The 22,091-nt window shown below is 49.3% G+C and overlaps 1 protein-coding gene across 4 annotated transcripts in view; it reads right to left on the minus strand.

Moving 5' to 3' along the window:
* CPT1A (carnitine palmitoyltransferase 1A) overlaps window positions 1-22,091 on the minus strand; it is a 64,852-nt gene that overhangs the window by 5,686 nt on the left and 37,075 nt on the right. For 2 of the 4 annotated variants that reach the window (XM_080912534.1, XM_080912533.1), the window contains exons 8-20: window positions 21,405-21,482; window positions 20,182-20,289; window positions 19,517-19,604; window positions 16,956-17,151; window positions 14,908-15,096; window positions 14,158-14,263; window positions 10,550-10,666; window positions 8,825-8,989; window positions 6,886-7,020; window positions 5,147-5,299; window positions 3,673-3,786; window positions 3,390-3,482; window positions 236-2,244 (exon numbers count right to left, since the gene is read on the minus strand). In XM_080912534.1, coding sequence (XP_080768660.1) covers window positions 2,158-2,244; window positions 3,390-3,482; window positions 3,673-3,786; window positions 5,147-5,299; window positions 6,886-7,020; window positions 8,825-8,989; window positions 10,550-10,666; window positions 14,158-14,263; window positions 14,908-15,096; window positions 16,956-17,151; window positions 19,517-19,604; window positions 20,182-20,289; window positions 21,405-21,482 — 1,629 coding nt within the window. In that variant the 3' untranslated portion in view covers window positions 236-2,157. Of the gene's footprint in view, window positions 1-235; window positions 2,245-3,389; window positions 3,483-3,672; window positions 3,787-5,146; window positions 5,300-6,885; window positions 7,021-8,824; window positions 8,990-10,549; window positions 10,667-14,157; window positions 14,264-14,907; window positions 15,097-16,955; window positions 17,152-19,516; window positions 19,605-20,181; window positions 20,290-21,404; window positions 21,483-22,091 lie in introns of those variants that run through there. The other 2 variants (XR_013974941.1, XR_013974940.1) reach the window with 2 other exon arrangements.

The following is a 22,091-nucleotide window of genomic DNA, read 5'->3' on the forward strand; positions in this document are numbered from 1 at the left end:
CATCATCCACTGGACACGCACTAATGCACCTCTATGGTGCCGGGCATCCACAGAGGAATGGAGGGTAAATGTGGCAGTGGGCAAGCTTCACTGCATTGCTGTTCCTCAGTCAAGCACATGAACAGTGGTGTCCCCACACTCCAGGCTCAGAGCCAGTACTTGTGTTATCACCTCCGATTAGTATGACAAAGGAGACAGATGCTGTAGTAAGTGGAATTAATGTTTTATTAATGGTCAGCTACATTCGCTCATACATGCATTTCTAAGATTTATATCCAAACAACATAAGGTATTTACATGCAATGGACAGATTAGAATACCAAATTTGAACCTTGGCTGCAGTAAGACTATGTTTTGTTCCACATTAAATTAAATACATAATAGTCTTACCTTTTCCTTTGAACACACACGGTGAAAGCCCACTCTTTGCCTTGTAAGGAATATGAAATTGCATTGGTAACTGCTCAGGAGCAGCAAGAACACTGGAAACCTGAGAGAGAGGAATGTTACACTTGGGCACTAGCTGGGCTACTCTGAGTTACACAGGTTGGTGAGTGGTCATAACAGCAAGAGTCAGGGGGCCCTGACTTACAGTTTGTTTCTGCTTATGTATTTAAGTTGCCTTTTGTTTTCTTGATTTTAGTAGGAAAAAAACATTTGGCCCTTTTGGGTGTGTGTGTGGTTTGTTTGTTTTACATTACAAAATGCATACATATGCACCCGTAAGACACACAGGAGCCGTTCAGCCAGCGCCTCTCTACACTTCTGGCCATCCCACCCTCACTCCGTGCCACTGCTGGCACAGCGGCAGGAATCAAGCAAGGCCAAAGGGGCACTGGAAAATAAACCACGAAGAGCTAAGCTTGTCAGAACAGGATGATGACAGGTAGGGGAGGCCTCCCTTATGCTGTTTACATTAAATACCAAACAGACTTGGTACAGAGTTGCTTTACAGCCAGTTGGATGCTTTCAAGAAAGGCACTCCCTCCCATTGAGGGATGGCATTTGGGTACAAAACACCCATTACTTGAGACCCCTGAGTCTGCCACCAAAATGACCTATCCTATGGAATTTGACTCTGGTTGGAATCTGACTAGGTGGGATTAGAAGATAAACCCATTGATGTATCTGCCAGAAAACATGGCAGTATTTGTATCTCTTGGCTGCTGTGAGGCTTTGGCTGCCTGTGTCAGTATGCCTGACTCAGTGACCAGGGTCTCACTCCCCTTGCCAACAGCTGCCAAATACTGCAAGCCACACTCTCCAGCTGGTGTCCAGCTATGCAGCCTTTGACTACCAAGCCCCTCATGTCCTTCTGTGGACACATCTGCTATTTTGTTCCTTAATGGAACTGGCAGGCAATGAGACTCCAGCATCTCTGCCTTCATCAGGGACTTCATCTTCTAGGGGGTGGGGGAAGTAAGTGCTCACTTAGGGACATCTCTATTCAGGAACTGGTGAGGGGAAGCAGCATCCTCACATATCCAACCAAAGGCTTCACAGATGCTAAGTCGTCTCTATGCCCACTTGCCAATGGGCTCCCATCTTTAAGGCACTGGGCTTTGAAGATGTGTGAGGAAGGTAGCACTGGGGAGGTGGCACTCTGCTTCTTGGAAATGTGGACTCCCAAAGGGACAGTGGCTGTCACTCATAGCAGAACCTTAATCTCCAGGCCTAAACAGTCCATTAGTGTGTTACAGGTGTGTTAGCTACGGTTGTTACCTCCGGTGGCTCTGAAGACACTTTCTCTTTCCACAAGGTGATGCTCACACTGCCTGGGTGGAGTCAGACATCTCAAGTCCCAAGTATTCATAGGGTCACCACTGAGGAAGTCTGTCACCTCCAACACGTGTGAAGACACAACCCCCCAAATCAAGGAATTCACCAGCATTTAAATCCCTTTATCCAGTAGGAGCCGATTCAAAAGACTTCAGGGGACTGTGTCCAATGTTCCTGGAGCCAAGGCATCTCTGGATGTAGCAGGGTCACAATTCTCACGGTGGAGCCTACTTTTCTAGGGAGACCGACAGTAAACCTTCTGGAAGGAAAACTGAGTTTTATAAGAGCAATTTTCTGCCTGTCCTATGATCAGGAGCGACATCTATTCATTTGGTTTGTATCAAAAGAGTCCATTTTCCTTCCGTGGGGCTCAGAGGGTTACTTTTTGGAATTGATCGGGAGACCAAACAAGGTGATAATGTCCATCATGGCTTGTCTCAAGTGTTTCCCAAAGCGGTGTGAGTCCTGGAGGAAAGAAGCCGAACATCACATTAGCATCCAGGCAAATCCCAGCACCTGAGAAGCGGAGGCAGGAGCATCAAGTGTAGCAAGTTCAAACCCAGCCTGGGCTATATAGCAAGACTGTTTTCAAGAGCCAAATGAAAGGAGCTGGGGAGATGGAGATGGCTCAGTGGATGCTCATGCAAGTACGGCCTTCCCCACCTGGAACCCAGTGCTGGGAATGAGGACAGCGAGGCGTCTGGAAACCTGCTAATCAAATAGCAGAGGTCCAAACAGTGAACTCCAGGCTCAGAGAGACCGAGACCTTGTCTCCAGGGAAGAGAGAGATTGATGGAAAGGGACACCCAGCGCGCGCGCGCGCACACACACACACACACACACACACACAAACCCACACACCTGTACATATGCACATACACACAGTGAGAGACAGAGACAGACAGACAGAGAAGGAAAAAGCACTGGCATACAGAAAGTGTCACATTTGGAACATGTTCACTGTCATCTGTCCCTGGGTTAGGTCAGCCCCCTGTCTTCCCGCTCTCTAAGCTCTGATGGGATTATTGAAGGGGTGAGGAAAGCACTCTGAGCATTCAGAGGCGACAGCCACAGTGACTTGCTATGTGCATGGATGGGTCAGATCTGAGGCCTCCCTGTCAACTCTGCTCTATACCCCAGGGTATCCTGAACTCTCAGTTCCTGCCTCAGCTTCTTAAGCAATGCTGGGGTTCTCTGCTGTACACCCAAGCCTGGCTTCCTGAACCACCTTCTCAAGGACTCAGGGTCTGTGAGTGGGGGTTGGCAGCCTGGACATTTTGTAGCATTGGCTGGGTTGATACTACAGAGGCCACCGTTAAAGAGGTTGCCAGGAGGATCCCTCAGACAGCTCCAAAGTAGGGCTAGAACTTGCTCACAGAGTTATTTAGAATAGAGAAAGTGACACACACAGACGCATCAAGGTTTAAGACCACTGCTACCATCAAAGGTAGGTAATGAAAGAAACATGTCTTTCAAATGAGTGAAACTCATCTATGTGAAGCTAAGCTAAATAAAGCTAACACATGAGTTGAATGTTTCAGTTAAAGATAGGCTTCCTCCAAAAGAAAATTACCCCATGTCTAGAAAAAAATAGTGCCTAATATACTCACTGTCTCAGGGCTAGAGAACTTGGAAGAAATATGGAAGTGGATGAAATTCTCTCCCACAATAATGTAGGAAACACCATAGCCGTCATCAGCAACCTGCAGAGAAAAAGGCAATTTTATCACTAGGAAATGAGGTCACATGGATGGGGACTTCCTGTTCTCAATGTAAGTCTGGGCACTGAAGAGGCTGAAGCAGGACAGCCTGGATTTACATCGAGTGGGTTTGAGGCCAGCCTGAGGGCAACTGGATGGGCTTGAAGTTAGTGGGTGGCCTGGCTGTACTTACCGGCCCAAAGCCCCCTCCACAGGACACATAGTCAGGGTGTTTCTCAAAGTCAAACAGCTCCACCTGCTGCTGAGGAGTCTGGCTTGTGGACAACCTCCATGGTTCAGATAATACCTGTGACAAAGCAAAAAAAAAAAAAAAAAATGTCCAAATGACACTTTCCCACCTGCTTCTCCTAGTGAGCACTGTCAACCTGACACAGCTGACAATCAGCTGGGGAAAAACCACAAGTCACTCTCAACTGAGAAACTGATCAGGCATCACACTGGTTTGTGGACATTGTACTGGCTGGTTTTGTGTCAACTTGACACAAGTTAGAGTCATCACAGAGGAAGGAGCTTCAGTTGAGGAAATGCCCCCGTGAAATCCAAATATCAAGCATTTTCTCAATTATTGGCCAATGTGGGAAGGCCAAGCCCATTTTGATGGGATCATCCCTGGGCTGGTGGTCCTGAGAAAGGTTGAACAATCCAGGGGAAGAAGGCCAGAAAGCAGCACCCCTCCATGGCCTATGCGCCAGATCCTGTTTCCCAGATCCAGCTCTGCTTGAGTTCCTGTCCTGACTTCCTCCAGTGACAGACTATGATATGAACATGTGAGCTGTATAAACACTTCCTGCCCCCCAGATCACAGCCACAAAAACCCTTATGACAGGCATGTCTGTGGGAAATTGTTTTGATGCAGGAAGGTCTAGCTCAGTGTAGGTGGTTCCATTCCCTGGACAGGTGTCCATCCAGGTGGAGAAGGCAAAAGAGATGGTTCAGTGGTTAAGAGCACTTGTTGCTCTTGCAGAGGACCCAGGTTGGATTACTAGCACCCACATGGTGAAATTGTAACTCCAGTTCCTAGACTTCCCTCTAGGCACTGCACACACATGATACATGTACCTATATGTGAAGTCAAAACACACACGTAAAAATATAAAGAATGTTAACCAAATGTGTGTCTGTGCACAAGCCAGCAAGAAGCCTTCCTCCATGGTTTCTGAATCTGTTCCTGCTTAAGTTCCTGCCCTGACTTCCACAGTGATGAACTGTGAGCTGGAACCCTTTCATCCTTCAGGGGCAAGTGGTCAGAGTGTTTTATACAGCAGTAGAAAGCAATATAGAACACCCTCCTCTTTGCTTGAGAACTAACAGGAGTCAAAGACTATTTCTCCAAGACCCTGAGAGCTGCACTGAGATTTAAGTATGTGAGCTCCTCCCCTTGACCACGCTGCCTCTCACAGGGAAGTTTAGAGAACAGTGTGTGGGGTCTAGGATAGCCTCTACAAATCCACCTCTAGATTCTCAAGGGTTTTTCAAGCTCCTATGCAGCCATTGTTAAAAGCCAGCATCAGGACGCATGCCTGTAGTCCCAGCATGCAGGAGGCTAGAACAGGAGGATTGCTGTTTAAGGCTAGTTTAGGCTGCAGAGTGAGATCCCGTCTCAACACAGAAAAGCCAGGCTGAGTACAAACAGTCCTAGTACTTACCTCCTTCAGGAAAGGGGAGTCGACTGCAAGATACTTGGACACCACATAGAGGCAGAAGAGATGGCGGTCGATGCCGGCCCCCGTCATGGCGAGGCGGTACAGGTGCTGGTGCTTCTCACAAGCCATCTTGAACAGCTTGAACCTCTGCTCTGCCTAAGGGTCAACAGGAGAAGGACATGCTTTGCACGGTTCAGGTTGTGCGCTGGGCCACTTTCTCTTCAGTGGTCTGCAAAAGGCTGTGGGATGTGCCAGGGTGCTGTGACCAAGATATTTTGACAGAGCCCCACCAGCCCATTATCCCTTTCCAGATTCTTGCCTCAGAAGGGCTGCTGGGGGCAGCAGGTAGGTTAATGGAGAGGTACCCAGTGTTGGGGTGTCTGCTGTGTACACAGTAAGATAGCCAAATGTGGACCACTCAAGCTGTTAGAATGCTTGTCAAACCTAGAGCTCTATCCTAGCTTTGACCCTAAGTTTATTTTGTCAGGGATGAACACTAACCTTCCTTGGCTACTCTACTAAAATGGTACTGTGAGGGCTTCACTATAACCCAAGTGGGAGGCTTCAGGGGACTACAGACGTGCTCACTGCACAAAAGCATCAGGGTCCTCAGGGCTTGCTGAGCAGCCAGTCTAACCTCAGTAGCAAGATCTAGATTCAGTGAGAGATCCTGTCTCAGAATACAAGGTGGATAATCGTGGAGGAAGTGAACACTTCTGGCCTCCATCAAACTCACATATACACACCACACATATGTATACACACATACATTCATATGTCACACATGCATACACACACAGGCTGCTTTGGGATCTTCTGGACATTACAACACCATCTGAGTAACGTGCCCTTGACATAGAGGTATGTCAAGGCGTTGGCCCTCCTATGACAGACCCAGCCTCCTAGGAGCCTCCTGAAAGTTCTAGTGACAGATGCAGCTGCTTGTCATTTTTCTTTTCTAGAGTAAAAAAAAAGAAAAAAAAAAAAAAAGCAACCTGTTGACTGCTGGCGGTAAGCACCTGTCTTGGGGCTTGGGGACCTGGGCACAGCTGAATGTGACCATGTGCCAGCTGGGACCAGCAATGCATTAGATCCATCTGAGTTCACTTTCACAAGGCCACTGCAGGGCTCCTAAGAGGCAGAGTACTCTGTGGAATCTCTGCAGTGCTCTGTAATAGTCTGGTAGACTGGTGCAAGAGGCTCCGCAGACCCCGGGGCCACAGTCCTTGGACCCCAGTGATGGGTGTCCAGTCACACGTGAAGGTTCTCAATACATATAATCTCATTACCAAAGCTCAGTGAGCAACAATACTCCCTTTGTATGGTTCCCACAGAACCTCTTAAATGCTTTCTGTTCCTTTGCAAAGGGTCAGGCATAAGGAGTTGGGGGAGGGGATGCAGAGGCAGGGTGGGGGTAGAAGAGCAGGAGGAGAATGAGGATGGGTAAAGGGAGGAAGAGGGAGGGGTTAGAGAGCTTCATGGTCAGCTTCTAGAGCAGTGGCTCTCAACCTTCCTTGTGCTGTCTCCCTTTAACACACAGTCCCTCATAATGAATAAAATTATTTCATTGCTACTTCATAACCTTAAGTTTGTTACTTTATGAATCACAATGTAAATATCTGATGTGCAGGCTATCTGATATGTAACCCCCAATGGGGTCATGGCCCACGGGTTGAGAACCAGTGTTCTAGGGTCTCCCAGGAAAGCATGCACCATGCTGTGTTCTGTCACCATGCTCTTACCGTTGTCGAGGGGTCCATCATGGCCAGCACAAAGTTGCAGGACTCCGTAGTGCAGGAGCGTACAGTTTCTGTCCTCCCCTCTCGGAAGAGCCGAGTCATGGAGGCCTCGTATGTGAGGCAGAACTTACCCATGTCCTGGGAAGAAAGGAAAACTAGCTTAGGGCTAACGGGTGGGCTGGAATGGATCTGAGCAGAGGGGCAGTCTTCCTCCCCCACTGTGTGTGTGCTTTGCCTGCACGTACATCTGCCCAACAAGGACAAGCCTGGTGTCCAGAGGCTAGAAGAGGGCACTGGATCCCTGAGGTCTGGAGTTACCGATGCTTGTGAGCTGCCACACGAGGGCTGGAAACTGAACCCAAATCCTCTGCTAGTGCAGACAGTGCTCTGCTGCTGAGCTGTCTGTCCAGCACTCTGGAGTTTCTTTGCATGGTTTCTGGTCCAAGACACAACTAAGACCATAATGTCTTCCAGAAAGCCCTCCAGCAGAGGTGAATTTGCTTAGGAGGAAGGACAAGGCATACAGCAAGGTCATAGCCATGAGAAGGTTTGAGAGACACGGGAAGGACAGGGGCAAGAGGGCAGGACTGGGGAAGGAGGAGTTCAGTCAGTATGGCCATGGACAAGACAGTAGCTGGGGGAGATGGCAGATGCTGACAGGACTCCCTATGGGAAAAGCCTATTGTCTGGATGGAACAGAAGGGCCACCTGTGGAAGGTAGGATGGGAGGTACCACAGGTGGAAGGCTACTGCAGCCAGCGCTCCTTAGCTTCAGGCAAAGGGGTCTTCAGGTAGGGCTGCCTTTCTGGAAGCAGAATAAAAGCTGGTGATGAGCTTCAAGGAGAGATAAGGGGCTCCAGGCTGGAGGAGGGTGTGGCTAGGGTCAGGAGGGCATGACTAGAGAGAGGAGAGAAAGCTGAGGTTAGGGGTGATTACAGAGGCCTTGGGAGCTGTGCCAGAGAGGACAAGAAGAATAACAGGGTGGGGTTAGAGTGGGCAGGGAGAGCTCCTGGGGAGGCAAGGGTGGTGGATACAGCTGGTGGCTCCTGAAAATGAGCCCCTGGGATGTCACAGAGGACAGTGGGAGGGACACTAACAGCCCAGGGGAGCTGGTGTCCACCCTCCCATTGTGCAGTACATCTAGATCTGGTGCCACAATGACGTCTGCATTGTCAGCAAGTGAATGCCTCTGTCTCGGGTGGGCTATCCCCTCCCAAGAACCAAAGTCCCTTCCACATCCCAGCACAGACACACACTGCTTCTGCGGCCATTAGCAGTGCTCAGAGAAAAAGATTGAAATGCCGTAGCCCTGGGTGGATACAGAAATCTGACTCAGTCTAGAGCAATGAGGAGCAGACAGCTTCTGCTTTAAGGAAAGGGAGGTCAAAGGTCAGACACATTAAGCAATTTGTCCTAAGTATTTCCTGACAATATCGTAGAAGTCAGGGCTTATCATAGGGTGGTTTTACAGGATTTACATTTTAAAATTTTATGTATGTGTTTGCCTGTGTGCATATATGTAACTTCGTGGACGTAGGAGTTCACAGAAGCCAGAAGAGTGGCGTCAGATCTGCTGGACCGGCAGTTACGGGTGGCTGTAAGTTACCATGTGAGTGTGCTGAGAACCAAGTGCGGTCCTCTGCAGAGGCAGCGAGTGGTCTTAACTGCCAAGCCATCTCCAGCCCGATTGCACGGTTTGCCTGCTTATGTCTGAAACTCCGTCTGTGATAGGAGCTACTGAGAGGGGTACCACAAAACCAAGGGTGGTTTGCTCTGCAGTGTGACGTTTCACAACCTGGGTACCTCAGGGACCTGCAGGGCTGGTGTTTGGTGTCAGCAGCCCTCCATGCTGGGCTTTATACTGCCTCTGCCCACTAGGGAAATAGCCCAGATGTCTGTGTAGAGGCCCCAAAGCCCACAGGGAGCCCAGATCCCCCCTCACCTTGTAGTGGGCAAGCTGCAGCGCCAGCTGGATGAAGGCGTCGGGACTCGTCCGGCACTTCTTGATCAAGCCTTTGCCAAAGGTGTCAAACGGGAAGGAATGCAGGTCCACATCATTTGCCAAAAGACTGGCACTTCTCAGGGACGTCTCTATGACCTCCTGGCACTGCAGAGGAAAGAGGTAGTTCTGCTTGGTGGGGGAGCACAGCAGAAGGGAGCAGGATGGAACAAAACCTTCCGTCTCTGGGGTTTTCTACAAAGACTACTCGGAAGACTACAGCGCAGTGCCCCTACCTCGCTCACCCCAGGGGCAGTGGGAGAACCCTTAGGTGACAAATGTCATAGACATATCACCCTCAAGCTTCTCTAAGCCCCAACCGTAAGTGGCTTTGTCACCTTGAAAGGTGTTAAACTATGTAGGTGGTAGGAGGATACCAGAAAGTACAACTCCATCTATGGGGCTATGGGGAAGCCATCATCAATGCTGAGGCAGGTGGATCTCTGAGTTTGAGGTCAGCCTGGTCTACAGAGCAAGTTCCAGGACAGCAGGGCTGCACAGAGACACCCTGTCTTGAAAAAACAAACAAACAAACAAACATGAAGTTGGGAGGGAGATGCATCAGGGAGGGTCCTAGGGGAGTTAGAGGGAGGAGGAAGGGATGGATAAAATCAAAACACATTGTTTATATGTGTTACATTCCAGAAGCACAAATAAAAGGGTAATATTTTTTAAAAGACAAACAGGGACCAGTGGTTGCCAGGGATCAGGAAGGACCTGGATGAGCAGGTGTTTACAGAAATGACACTGCTGTCTGACTGTGGCAGTAGTTACGTGACACTACACAACCAATCCCATCCAGGTGATGCTGTGTAAACCTGGGATGTGCCAGGAGGCCTGACAGACAGACAGCTAGCATGGGATGCTAAGCAGGCAGGCTGTGTGATACTCAGGAAATACCTGCAACTTTCTCAAAATTCTGCCATGAACTCAGAAGGGCTCTATCACAGGTGTTTTGAAGAGAGCCAGTGGTGGCCCAGTCAGCCCTGGCCCCAAGGTCAGGCTTTCCATGGAGGTATTGTTTCTCTATGGATTCCACACTGCCCTGGGACCTCAGAGTGCTGAACTTTACCACATGACAAAGTACTTCTCAGGCCCCAGAAACTCCCACTTGGATCGAAAGGCTGGAGTGATGGTTCCAACCCTAACTTCCCTTCTCCCAAGGGCTCCTACTCGAGTGGACTGCATCTCAGAATCTTCTGTAGTTGTTTTTTTAGACAAGGTCATAGGAGTTCTCCTGCCTCAGCCATGGGGGTTGGGATGACAGAAATGGGCCATCTTAACACAGCCTCAAAATCTCTCAAACAAGATTTTTCTGTGTAGTCCTCATTGTTGTGGAACTAGTTCTGTAGACCAGGCTAGCCTCAAACTCACAGTTTGCCTGCCTCTGCCTCCCGGATACTGGGATTATAGGACTGTACCACCATTGCCTGACTATAATTTAAGTTTTTAATCCTTATTTGCAGGGAATTTACAGAGGCACAACTACTTTTCAGCTGAAATCTTAACGAAGCGCTGCGGACTGAAGCCCCATTTCTCTCGGCAGCCAGACCCCTTTCCTAACTCTGGGCAAACAGCTGTCTGTTTGATAGAGAGCTTGCCTATCAACAGAGCTCGGGAACAAGTTTGCACCCAGGCGAGTGATGTTCTCTGGATCACCAGACTTACCTCTCCTGGAATGTCCCACTGTAGCCTTGTGGGTTTGGGGATGCTGGGGTTCGTGTCCCCTTTACAATGTCCATCCTCCAAGTAGCCCAGCTGGAAGACGTCGGTGGCCATGACATACTGAGAAAAAGAAGCAGAGACTGAATAGAAACCTTGAGTGAGCAGTGTCTCCTGCCACACTCAGCACAGAACACTCCTGGGACCAATCCTCAGAGTAAGGGCAGGGAGTCCACACACCAAGCACCTTCCCCAGTGCCCACCAGCTGGGTAGTGGGTGATTAATTCAGTTAATCACACACCATCAGCACCACCTCCAGGACCACCACACCACACCAGAGGGCAGTGAGTAGGAAGCTCCCAGAGAACTAACTGATGGGTGGTTTCTAGAAACCAGGCCTAGGGAGGGTAAAACTGTGGCTCTGAACCTCTGCTCCGTTCTGTGTCCTTTGTAATAAGAGAGAAGCATAGGCATTTCCCTGAGCTGCACCCACACAACTCAGGGTGCTGCACCATCAGCACCCAGGATGCTGCCTAAGCTGTGTCTGCCTCTACCAGGTTTCACACTGTGGCACTGTGCCTTCAAGATGAGAGCCAGGTCCTTAGCACTCTCCTGGACAGCTGGGCTCCACTAAACAGCCCTCATCACTCCACGAGGTGGACAGGAAACTAAATGCTGATTCCACTTGTGGCCTTGGCCTAAGCCTATGTCCCCTTAGCCTTATCTTGATCAGTTACTTTAAAATACTAGCCTGAGGGCTGGAGAGCCAACTCAGCTGTTAAAAGTGCCTGCTGCTCTAGCAGACAGAAGTTTGGAGGGTTTGGGTCCCAAGCTCACAACCATATAGAACTCCAGCTCCAGGAGAGCTGCTGCCCCATTTTGGTTGCTGCATGTACTTCATGCATGTGCATGTGTATAAACACAAAGAACCTCAATGTCAGCCAGACTTTGTGGATACCTTGTTGATTTCTCTTTCTTCTTTATCTCTCTTATAAACCTTTTGTTTTGTTTTATTTTTTGTTATGTGACCCTACTTGCCCTCAAGACTTTCAATAATCCTCATGTCTCGGCCTCTTGAGTGCTGGAATTATAGGCATGTGCCACTTGCATCCTCTTGAGAACTGTGCTGTTGTATGCTGCAAGTTGCCCCAGCTGCTGCTGCTTCAGCTGGGGAAGGTTTCCTACATGAGAAAGCCTGGAAAGGAAGAGCCAGGCAGTCTGTGTATAAGACACCAGTGTACTCCACTGAGACACCCATCCCACCTGTGCGTGTGGGATATACTGTTGGGCTCTGCAGAGCTTCCCTGAGATCTGTGGGTGAGTGGCAGGGTCTGGGGCTAATGGAGGTGAGGTATTTGTGCAACTGGGCTGAAAGTCTACACTGCTGCTGCCATCAGTTCAGGGCCTGGAGGGGACATAAGCCCTAGCACTTCACCATTTGGAATGGGTGTCTCAGTGGAGTACACTGGTGTCTTATACCCAGACTGCCTGGCTCTTCCTTTCCAGGCTTTCTCATGTAGGAAACCTTCCCCGGCTGAAGCAGCAGCAGCTGGGACTTTGCCAAAACCCCATGCAGAGGTCAGAGCGCCAGAGGGATGAGAGAAGGTGAGTCAAGCGCTGACCTCATGGGAGGGGGTATGCTTTGGAGAAATGGGGGAGGGAGTGGAGTCAGCTGAGACCTAAAGAAAACATCTCCCCTCCAGAAAGAGGGCAGAGCTCTCGCACTAGGAAGAAGACACAGTCTGCACTCTGCAGTTGACTTTGCACCACAGGAAAAGAAATCACTGGCTCAGCACTGCAAGGAGAAACCAAGAGACAAAGTCTTAGCAGAGCATGACCCTAAACCAGCCGAGGCGAGAGCATCGCCATGAAGTGGAGTTTGGCTTGAGCTAAATAGTGAGACCCTGGAGAGACGAAGAGAAGGAGAGAGCACACTAGCCTGAAATCCAAAATCTTCCAAAAATTGAAACTTTGTTGAGAGTTATGCCAATATTTAATACATTTCAGATTCTGAAATGCAGCTATTTGACTGAGAAGTCCACAAAGTCAACAGGTTTGCGATCTGGTGCCAACCATACTCTCCCTTCTTTCTCGTTGCCTCTCTGTTTTGAAAGGGCTTTGTTTTGTAGTCCAAGCTGGCCTTAAGTTCCTGATCCTCCTGCCTCAGCTCCCTAGGTACTAGGGTGACAGTCATGTGTCACTGCACCCAACTCTGTGATTGTGAAAGCTGGGTTAGGAGAAAGGGGGACAGAGATTTGGTGGTCTTTAAGTAACCTGCTCATTTTAGTAACTGAAATGTTTTCAGTGAGATACATCACCTTAAATGTTTTGATTTAACTGTTATGAGAGGCACATATGGGGTGCTGCCCCTCTTCCTTTACATGGGGGTCAGGGGCTGAACTCAGATCATGGGTCTTTCACAGCAAGTGCTTTATTTACCCCATTAGCATCTCTCTGGCTCAGGACACTACCATTTTATAAGTCAAAATTTTAAGCCAGGCCTAGTGGTACATACCTGTAATCTCTGATACTCATTGAGGCAGGAGGATTCCAGGTCTGAAGCCAGTCTGGACAACAGAGTGAGTTCAAGTCTAGCATGTCTAATTCAGTGAGACCTTGTCCCCAAAACAACGGCTGAGGCTATATAGCCTTGGTGTGGGGCACCTGTCTGGCATGTGTGAGGCCCTGGGTTCCACCCCAGGCACCTCATACACAAAAAATCACATTCAGATTTTAGTATTTTTCTTCTCTATTTATCCTCAAACCAGGGCAAGTGAAACTCCAGGAAATCTGGCAGTAAGCGAATCATTTTACAACTAATGAAGCTGTGTGAGCTATGAGCCACTGTGTGACTTGAGTTGCATAAACAGACACCATATATGCCAGTACTCACAGCACATAAGTTACAGGAAACCAAGACTAAAATGTCTTGAACTTCCCAGTGAAAACCTTGGCACTGTGGTTTAAGTGGAAGCAGCCTCTTACTGCCTCTTTTTTGTCCTTTTAGTTTTGGTTTTTGAGACAGGTTTTCTCTGTGTTGTCCTGACTATCCTAGAACTCACTCCATAAACCAGGCTGGCCTTGGATTCACAGATATCCCCCCTGCCTCTGACTCCTGAGTGCTAGGATTAAGGTGTGTGCCACCACTGCCCAGGATGTTTTCAGATACACCAGGAGAGGGCTTACAGATGGTGTGAACCGCCAATCGTGTAGGTGCTGGAATTTGAACTCAGGACCTCTGGAAGAGCAGTCAGTGCTCTTAACCTCTGAGCCATCTCTCCAGTCCTGGTGGCTCTATCTTGGGACTCAGAGGAGTGAGTTATTGGGAGCAGGCACTGACTGAGGTTTACAGCCAGGGCCCTGCCTCCTGTCTGGTCTCTGCTCCTTGGTGCACTGAATAGTAAGCAAGCAGCCCCTACCCTCCACTGCCACAGTGGGCCATGCCCACTCAACACTTAAGCTGAAAGAAATCTCTCCTCCCTTCTCCTAGGTCACAGAGAGAGAAACGTAACTGATACAGAGGATTAGACAAATCCTGTGGAGTTCAAGTGGGCCGGGCTGGGTTTCCCAAAGCACCTTCCACATTCAGACAGGTAACAACGGTGTGGCTCACCTCCCACAGATGGCCCACAATGGGTGCGTCCGCCCAGGAGTGCTCTGCGTTTATGCCTATCTTGCTGTTTTTGAAGACAACAAAGGTGATGGACTTGTCAAACCACCTACAGGGAGACAACATGATCATGGGCTTTCAGGGTTACATCGACACAGAAATCCAAAAGCTACATGTATGTTTTTTCCTGCAAGGACCAACGGCTTCTCCCCACCCCTGACAGTTCTCCAGGCTTCTACACCCAAGAAAGGTGACTAAAGGGGGAACACAGAGCACAGAGTCATTCATATCTTCTTATATCAGAGATACAATACAGCATGTGTGTGAGCCCTGGGGCCAGAGGACTGCAGACTACTGTAAACAGAGACAGGGTCCATGCCCTCTCCAGCCAGGCCTGGGAGGCACTTCCTCACTTTACATCTACAGAAAGGGGATCCAGGAGGGCAGGGCCACAGCAACTGCACAGCCAAGGCCAATGATGGTCCCTAGGACCGACCCCACCCTGCCCTATGTGCCACCTTCTGCTGGGAGCCAGGTAGCCCATAGCTAAGAAGGATGGTGGGGTGAGCAAAGGGATCTTGAAACCACCTGGCTTAGGCTATGCCTGTCGAGTTTGTGTGGAGGGAAGAAAGCAGAACGTTACATTTGGATGCTCATTTTTTCTGGGGTCAGATTTGGGGAGGCTGCTCTCAAGCACACCCAGAAACACCACCCCCCCCCAAATCAACCTTGGAGAATAAAAAAGGGAGTTACCTGTCAAAACATCTCCCATGCAGCAGAGATTTGGCGTAGTTGTCAATAGATGCCTCGGGATCCTCTTTTCTGTATCCCTGTTCCGATTCGTCCAGTGTCACAAAGAATGCTGCCTTTTCTACCGCATCCAGGGACTGCTTATTTTTCCCTCGTGCAAAATAGGTCTGCCGACACTTCGCCCAGGGCACTCTGTGGCAAGGAGTAAACACAGCCAAAATCAGTTGCCCTGGGGTGGGCAGATGGCTCAGTAGGCAACAGTGCTTCCTTTCAGCATGAAAACCTGAACTTCACCCCCACAGCCTATGGGAAGGAAGCAGGTGTGGGGGTGTGTGCTCCTAATCTCAGCCTGGGAGACAAAATCAGGATCCTCAAGGCTTGTTAGTCAGCCAGGTCACCTAAATGGGAATGTCCCAGGCTATTTCCAAAATCAATGTGGACAACAAGTACCTGGGAACAACACATTCACACAGACACAAACACACATATGTACATGCATGTGCACACACACACACACACACACACACACACACACACTGCTCAGAATGAAATCCAGTCTATCTCTGCAGCAGCCAGGGAGAAGCATTCTTCCCTGCCCCAGACATTCCCCAGCAGAAGCTACAACAAATGCTGAAAGACCTGGCCTTGGAGCCAGGCTCTGACCTGAACCTCCCTCTGACAAGAGTCTACTCATGTCTTCAGCACCACACACCACTGTTGGCTGAGGAAATGTGAGGCACAGAGATCAAGCCACAACAGGGGCAGGGAAGGAGTGACACCATCTGGCCCCTGAACCCTGACCGGGACTGATCACATGATACTCCCACCATGACCTCCCTGTGCCCACCGCACTGCTGACACTGGTTTTTCCCCATTGCTCCTGGGTCCCTCACAGTTCTCAGCTTCCAGGCCCTCTCTGTACTGCCTACCCTCCCTTACCCGCCCCTCTCACACCCACAAATGCTGCAGGTCCCCAGTGCACCCCAGCTCTCAAGGCAGGAGCTGAAGATGGACTACGGCCTTTCTTTCTGGTTTTCCTCCTTAGTCCCAGGCTCCAAACAACACGCAGCCTTGTTATCTCCTGAGTGCCTGGAGCAACTCTTTATTAAAGCATTTGCCTCTTGGCCTTGGCTCTCGCAGCAGCTTCAGAGCAGCTCAGGGGCTCTGTGAAAGATGGTCTTTTGTGAACCGCTGGTATAACTTTGGCATCAGAAAGCAAAATCCCTCCCCATCTTCTCATTCCACCGGCTTCTTACTCTGCTCAAAGTAGGGCACAGGACAGTTCCCCTTTCCCACAGTCTAACCCCACAATGAAGCTGGCCTTAAAGATACACTTGCTTGGTGTGTGTTGCAGGATGTGGGGGGAGCCAGCTCGGTGGGTAAGCATGAGGCTCTGTGGCCATTGACATATTATCCTAGTACTGAGGAGGCAAAGCCAAGAGGATCCATAGAGCTCCTTGGTCTGCCAGACTAGCCAATCAGTGAGCTCCAGGTTCTGGGGTGACCTTGTTTTCATAATATATGATAGAGAGGAACAGATGAAGACATACATGCACATACACTACACACACACATACAAAACGAGTCTCCCTGGCTGGGAGCGAGCTCAGCGGTGGAGGAGTACTTACCTCCAAAAAAAAAAAAAAAAAAAACAAAGGAAGTTAGCTGGATGTGGTGGTATAGGACTTTAATCCAAGCTCATAGGAGGTGGAGGAAGCGAGGACCCCAAGATTAAGGTATTGGTTTGAGGCCCTCAAACACATAGAAGTCTGAGCCATTAACAAGTATGTTCATAAGCCACATGAAAAAGACAACACCTTCACACGTGCCCTCACGTGTTGTCTCACATACACGTTATCCTGAACTCAGCTGCCCTTGTGCTCCAACAGCCAGGAGCAGTCTGACACCATAAAGCAACACTGAACAACGGTCTGTTTGCTCTGGTGCTACCCTGTGAGGAAGCGCTCTGGAGAGCACTAGGGAGGGTGTGCAAGGCCACTCGCGCGCGCGCGCGCGCGCGCACACATACATACACACACACACACACACACCTATCTGCAGCAGTGAGGGCAGCCAGCTTGGCCTCCCCAGGCTGCGGCTCTGAGGGGTCATCCAGGATCTGCTGCATCTGCTGCTCCAGCTCCCGGGGCCTCAGCAGCCTCCCATCATGGTAGAGCCAGACCTTGAAGTACCGGCCTCTGTGGTATACGACAATGTGCCTGCTGTCCTTGATGTGTTGGATGGTGTCTGCGGTGGTGAAGACACAAAGGAGTGACAAGAAGTCATAAAGCCTTGGGAGCATCCAAACTGACTGCTTTGTTGTGTGAGGATCTCATGTAGCCAGGTTGGTCTTAAGCTCCCTATGTAGCCAAGGATGACCTTGAACTCTTGATTTGCCCGCCTCTACCTCCTGAGTTCTAGTAGTACAGATGTGTGGCCCCCACTCCTTACTTAGTCAATCCCTCCCTTTGGCTTAACCAGCCCATCTAATCTAAACCCCAGTTTCCTGTCTATTATACAAGGTTGGCACATGTGAGATCTCTCCCATAAGTCACAGGCAGAGTTCAGTTCCCAATACCCACATCAGGGGGTTAATAACCTCCTGAAACTCCAGCTTCAGGGAATCTGGTGCCCTCTTCTGGCTTCTTTGGGTACTTCGCATGCGTGTGTGTGTGTGTGTGTGTGTGTGTGTGTGTGTGTGTGTGTGTGTGCCCAACTCATATATAAAAATAAAAAGCAAAAATAAAAATCTTTGAACAAATGAAATGTTTCAGCCAGGCACAATGGTGTACCTCCTGGGAGGATCAGGAGTTCAAGGCCAGCGTCTACAGTTAAAGGCTAGCCTGAACTACATAAGACCCTGTGTTAAAAAGAAGGCAGGGCGGCGGGGAACACTAGGTGATGTCTTGTGGGTTAACCCTTGCTGTGCAAGCCTGGTGACCCAACTTGGATCCACAGCCTCGAGGCACTGTCATCTGACCTGCACACTGTGTCCTTCCTACACACAAACACACACATGAAAAAAATCTTGAAAAAAGAATTGATAGCAAAAGACTGGTTGTGGTGGCGCACACCTTTAATCCCAGCACTGAGGAGGCAGAGGCAGGTGGGTCTCTGTGAGCTAGCTTGGTTTAGCTAGGGAATTCGGAATAGCTAGGGCTTCATGAGATTCTATCTCAAAAGAAGCAAACAATCAGAGCCCAAACCAGAGCAGGAGAGCCTCAGACCTAGCATGTGCTGTATGACCTCACCGCGCACACTATGACCTCACTGCACACACTACATTTTCATAAATTATAATTTGTTTTTGCAACAGGGTTTTATTAAGAAGCTTTGCCTATATGTATGTAGACATAGTATAGACCAGACTGGGCTCTCACAGAAATCTACCTGTCTCAGCCTCCTGAATGCTAGGATTAAAGGCATGTGCCACCATACCCAGTGTTGCCCAGATTTTAATTAATATTTATGATCACTGCTATTAAAGACCATGGAGCCAGTGAGATGGCTCAGCTGGTGAAGGCATTTGCTGCCTCGACATGGTGAAAAAAGAGAACCAGCTCCCTTAAGAATAACATAAATAAGTAAATTCTATTTCCTTATTTATCTGTGAGAGTGCTCAAACGTGTGGGGACAATCATACCCTGGCACATGTGTAGATGGCAGAGGACAGTCCCCTTTCTCCTTCTACCGCAAGGGTTCCTGGGATCAAGCACAAACACCAGGCTTGCAGACAGATACACTGAGGTGCTGAGCCACTTGGCCAGCCCTGAAGGGTACCCTTGACTCTAGTCCCCTTTCTTGAGCTGCCTGTCAGAGGTAAACACTCTGCTCTCTCACATGCTCCTGCACCCATAATGCTTTGCCCTTCCATACACCAGAAACAATGAACTACAGGCTCTGGCTCCAGGAAGTGGAATAAATCCCACCCACAAGTGGTTTTGCTCAGGTATTTTTCACCATGTTAAAAAGTGACAGATGCTGCACACTTGACCCCAGCAGGCCTGCATGGCACCAGCTAGCATCCATTCTTCCTCCCTGTCTTTTACAAGGATGTCCTAGGTTAGGAGCAGATTAGATGACCACCCAGCCCAGGCCAGGCTGCCAACAGCCAGTGGCTGGGCCCCGATCCAGTTCTTCAGGAACATTGGTTCTCTCGGGTATTTTACAGCAAACCCTGAATGTTTGCTGTAAGATGCCCAAGGAGTCTTGTGGGAATATTCCAGCAGGTCTGAGGAAAGAGCTTAATGAAAGAAACTCTCAACTGAAGCAAAAAATCTGGAAACTGGCCCATTGTTCAGACCTAGTGGACAAAGGAAATTCAGGCCAGAGCTGGGTTTTCAATTGCAGCAACATAGACCCCAGGAATGACACATGCCTATAATCCCAGAGAGAGGCAAGAGGGTCAGCCTCAGCTGTGTATTGTTTTAGGCCAACCTGGAACATGAGATCCTCTTCCCAAACCACCACCAACAAAGGGATTCCAAGAAAAGGAACATTCAGAGACAGAAGCTCTTGGGACAGACCCCAATGACCCCCAGCAATTCTTGGTTCTGAGCCACAGAATGGCAAATGCTGGATCCCAAGGGGGACTCCGGTGAGTACTACTCACCTGTCTCCTCCCCAGGGATCCGGGAAGTATTGAAGAGTCGCTCCCACTGGGCCGAGCAGAGTGGAATTGTGGATCCCAGAAGACGAATCTATAATAAAGACGTGTTTGGAACCAACAGGCAAAAAAATCCCACAGGAAAGCTTCACAACGAGCTGATTAAAATGCTGCCCGTTCCCTCTGCACACTGCCCAGTCTGACTTCATCATTCAGCTTCCCCTGGGGGAGCACCTAGGGGACTCACTGAGCTGTGGCAGGGCACTGAACTTCCTTCCAGATAAACACTTAAGCCACTCAAGGATATGAAGAAACAGTTCTCTGAGGAGTTTACCAGTGTCTCAGGACATGTGGGTGTCAGAGGACAGCTTGCAGGATCTGGTTCTCTCTTCCCACCATGTGGATTCCCAGAATCGAATACATGTACTAAGGACTCACAGAGTCCATTACTGAACCTGAGCCTCACTGATTAGGCCTGTTAGGAAGCTCCAGCTTTGTCTGACTATGTCTGCCCCACCCCCACCCAGTGCCAGGATTACAACTGGGCACTGGTGCATCTGACCGGGTACCACTGGGTCAGGTCTGAACGCTTTTCTCAAAGCAAGCACTTTATCAACCGAGCCGTCTCTCTAGCCTCCAAGAGATCTTTTTAAAAAGCAAAGTTTACATACAGGTTTGAGTTCCTCACGGTCTAATTTGCGACGATACAGCAGTATGGCATGGATGGTGTTGCCAGCTCTCGCGGCCTGAATATGGGTTGGGGTGATGTACAGCATCTCCTGTGAAAATGAGACGGCAGAGAGGGCTCATCCGGGGGACACGGTGGTCTGTACACACAGCGGGGGTGGGTGGGAGTAGTGGGGGGCTCCCTGACAACTGTGCTCCTACAGCTGTGCTCAGTTATGGCCACCTTTTGTTTTAGGTGGGCTTTTGGTTTTTGTTGCTTTCAGGCAATCCTCCTACGTCATGAGTGCTAGGATTAAAGGCATGTGTCACTAACCTTACAAGTTAATAAATTGTTAGACCATTTTCCCTTATTTGGACAGTTCTGTTATTGCTTTAGTAACAGATTGCTTTTCTAACAGATGGGATATGTTTTTTTTTTCTTTAAGTGTATATGTGTGATTGTGTGGCATTAAGTGTACATGTGTGTGTAGATATATCCAAGGAGGCCACAAGAGGATATCTGATCTGCTGCAACTGGAGTTACAGATGGTTTGAACCACCTGACATGTTCTGGGAACCGAACCTGAGTCCTCTGGAAGAGCATCAAGTACTCTTAAACTGCTAAACCATCTCTCTAGCCCCAGATGTGCTTTTCTGAGAGTATCTTTTTTTCTATTTATTTGTGTAGGTATATGAGTACACTGTCATTGTCTTCAGACACCATAAGAGGGCATCGAATCCCATTACAGATGGTTGTGTCTCCAGCCCTTGAGAGAGTATCTCATGCAACTTAGGTGGGCCCTGAACTACATATGTAGCCAAGAATGACCTTGAACCTAATCTCCCTGTCTCCACCTCCCTAGTACTTGCCTGGCAGGCAGGAGCCACCATAAGCTCTAATTTTGCTATGGCTCTATTACAACCCCAGATTCCATCTGTTCTACGACAGGTTCAAGGCCAGCCTATGCTTACCTAGACAGTACTGTTTGTCGTGAACATGCTTGCAAAACAAAGATATTTGCACTGTTGGGCGGGGGGCAGGGACCCCTTAGACAGGAGGGTCTAACACACGGGCCCCAGGTGGGCTCTTCACAGCAACATGAAGACTTGGATAACAGAAGCAGAGGTGAGAGGAGAAGACGCCATCTTGAGCTTTCCCAGGCAGCCAGCAGGGGTGACAGCAGGACAAACCCACCTCGGCCACAGTGGGAACAGAAGACCAACTCACCATGGCATAGTAGTTGCTGTTGACCATGAGTGGCCCTCGGCCCCGCAGGTAGATATATTCCTCCCACCAGTCACTCACCTATGGGACAAACACGACAAGTCAGAGTGCTGAGCAGGAACCATGCCAGATGTATGCAAAACTTTCTGGAAGGTTCCAGCATGTGACAGGCTCCAAAACAAAGGTGTCTTAAGCAGACAGGCCGAAGGAGTTGAAAGACACACTGATCTTAAAGGGAGACCTGGCTACATGATACATCATCATTTCACATTGGGCCTAAATAAATAAACAAATAAAAGCATTCTGGCTCAACCTTTAGAATGCATAAAACTGGGCACAGAGCTATACAGCAGCATGCACACAGGCAGGGGATCAGGAGTTCAAGGTTATAGCAAGTCCAAGACATAGCAAGAATGAGGTTAGCCTGGGGGCCACATAAGACCGTTTCCAAACACATGTAACAGCCAAAGTGTCCTGGCTGCAAGTGGGGTGCTGTACTGAATGCTTGCCTGATATACACCAAGTCTTGGGTCCCACCCCCAGTACGGCAGAAAACATAAAAAACCAAAACACAGATCTCCCCAAAGATCGGTCTTTCCTTCCTGATGCCTGGGTATGTCTCAGCCACAGCACTAAACCTGAGGCCCCATGTGCAGTCTCAGCCCTCCAGAGTGACTGTGGCAATGTGAC

Source organism: Micromys minutus, assembly GCF_963924665.1.
Source record: "Micromys minutus genome assembly, chromosome: 2".
Classification (NCBI taxonomy): domain Eukaryota; kingdom Metazoa; phylum Chordata; class Mammalia; order Rodentia; family Muridae; genus Micromys; species Micromys minutus.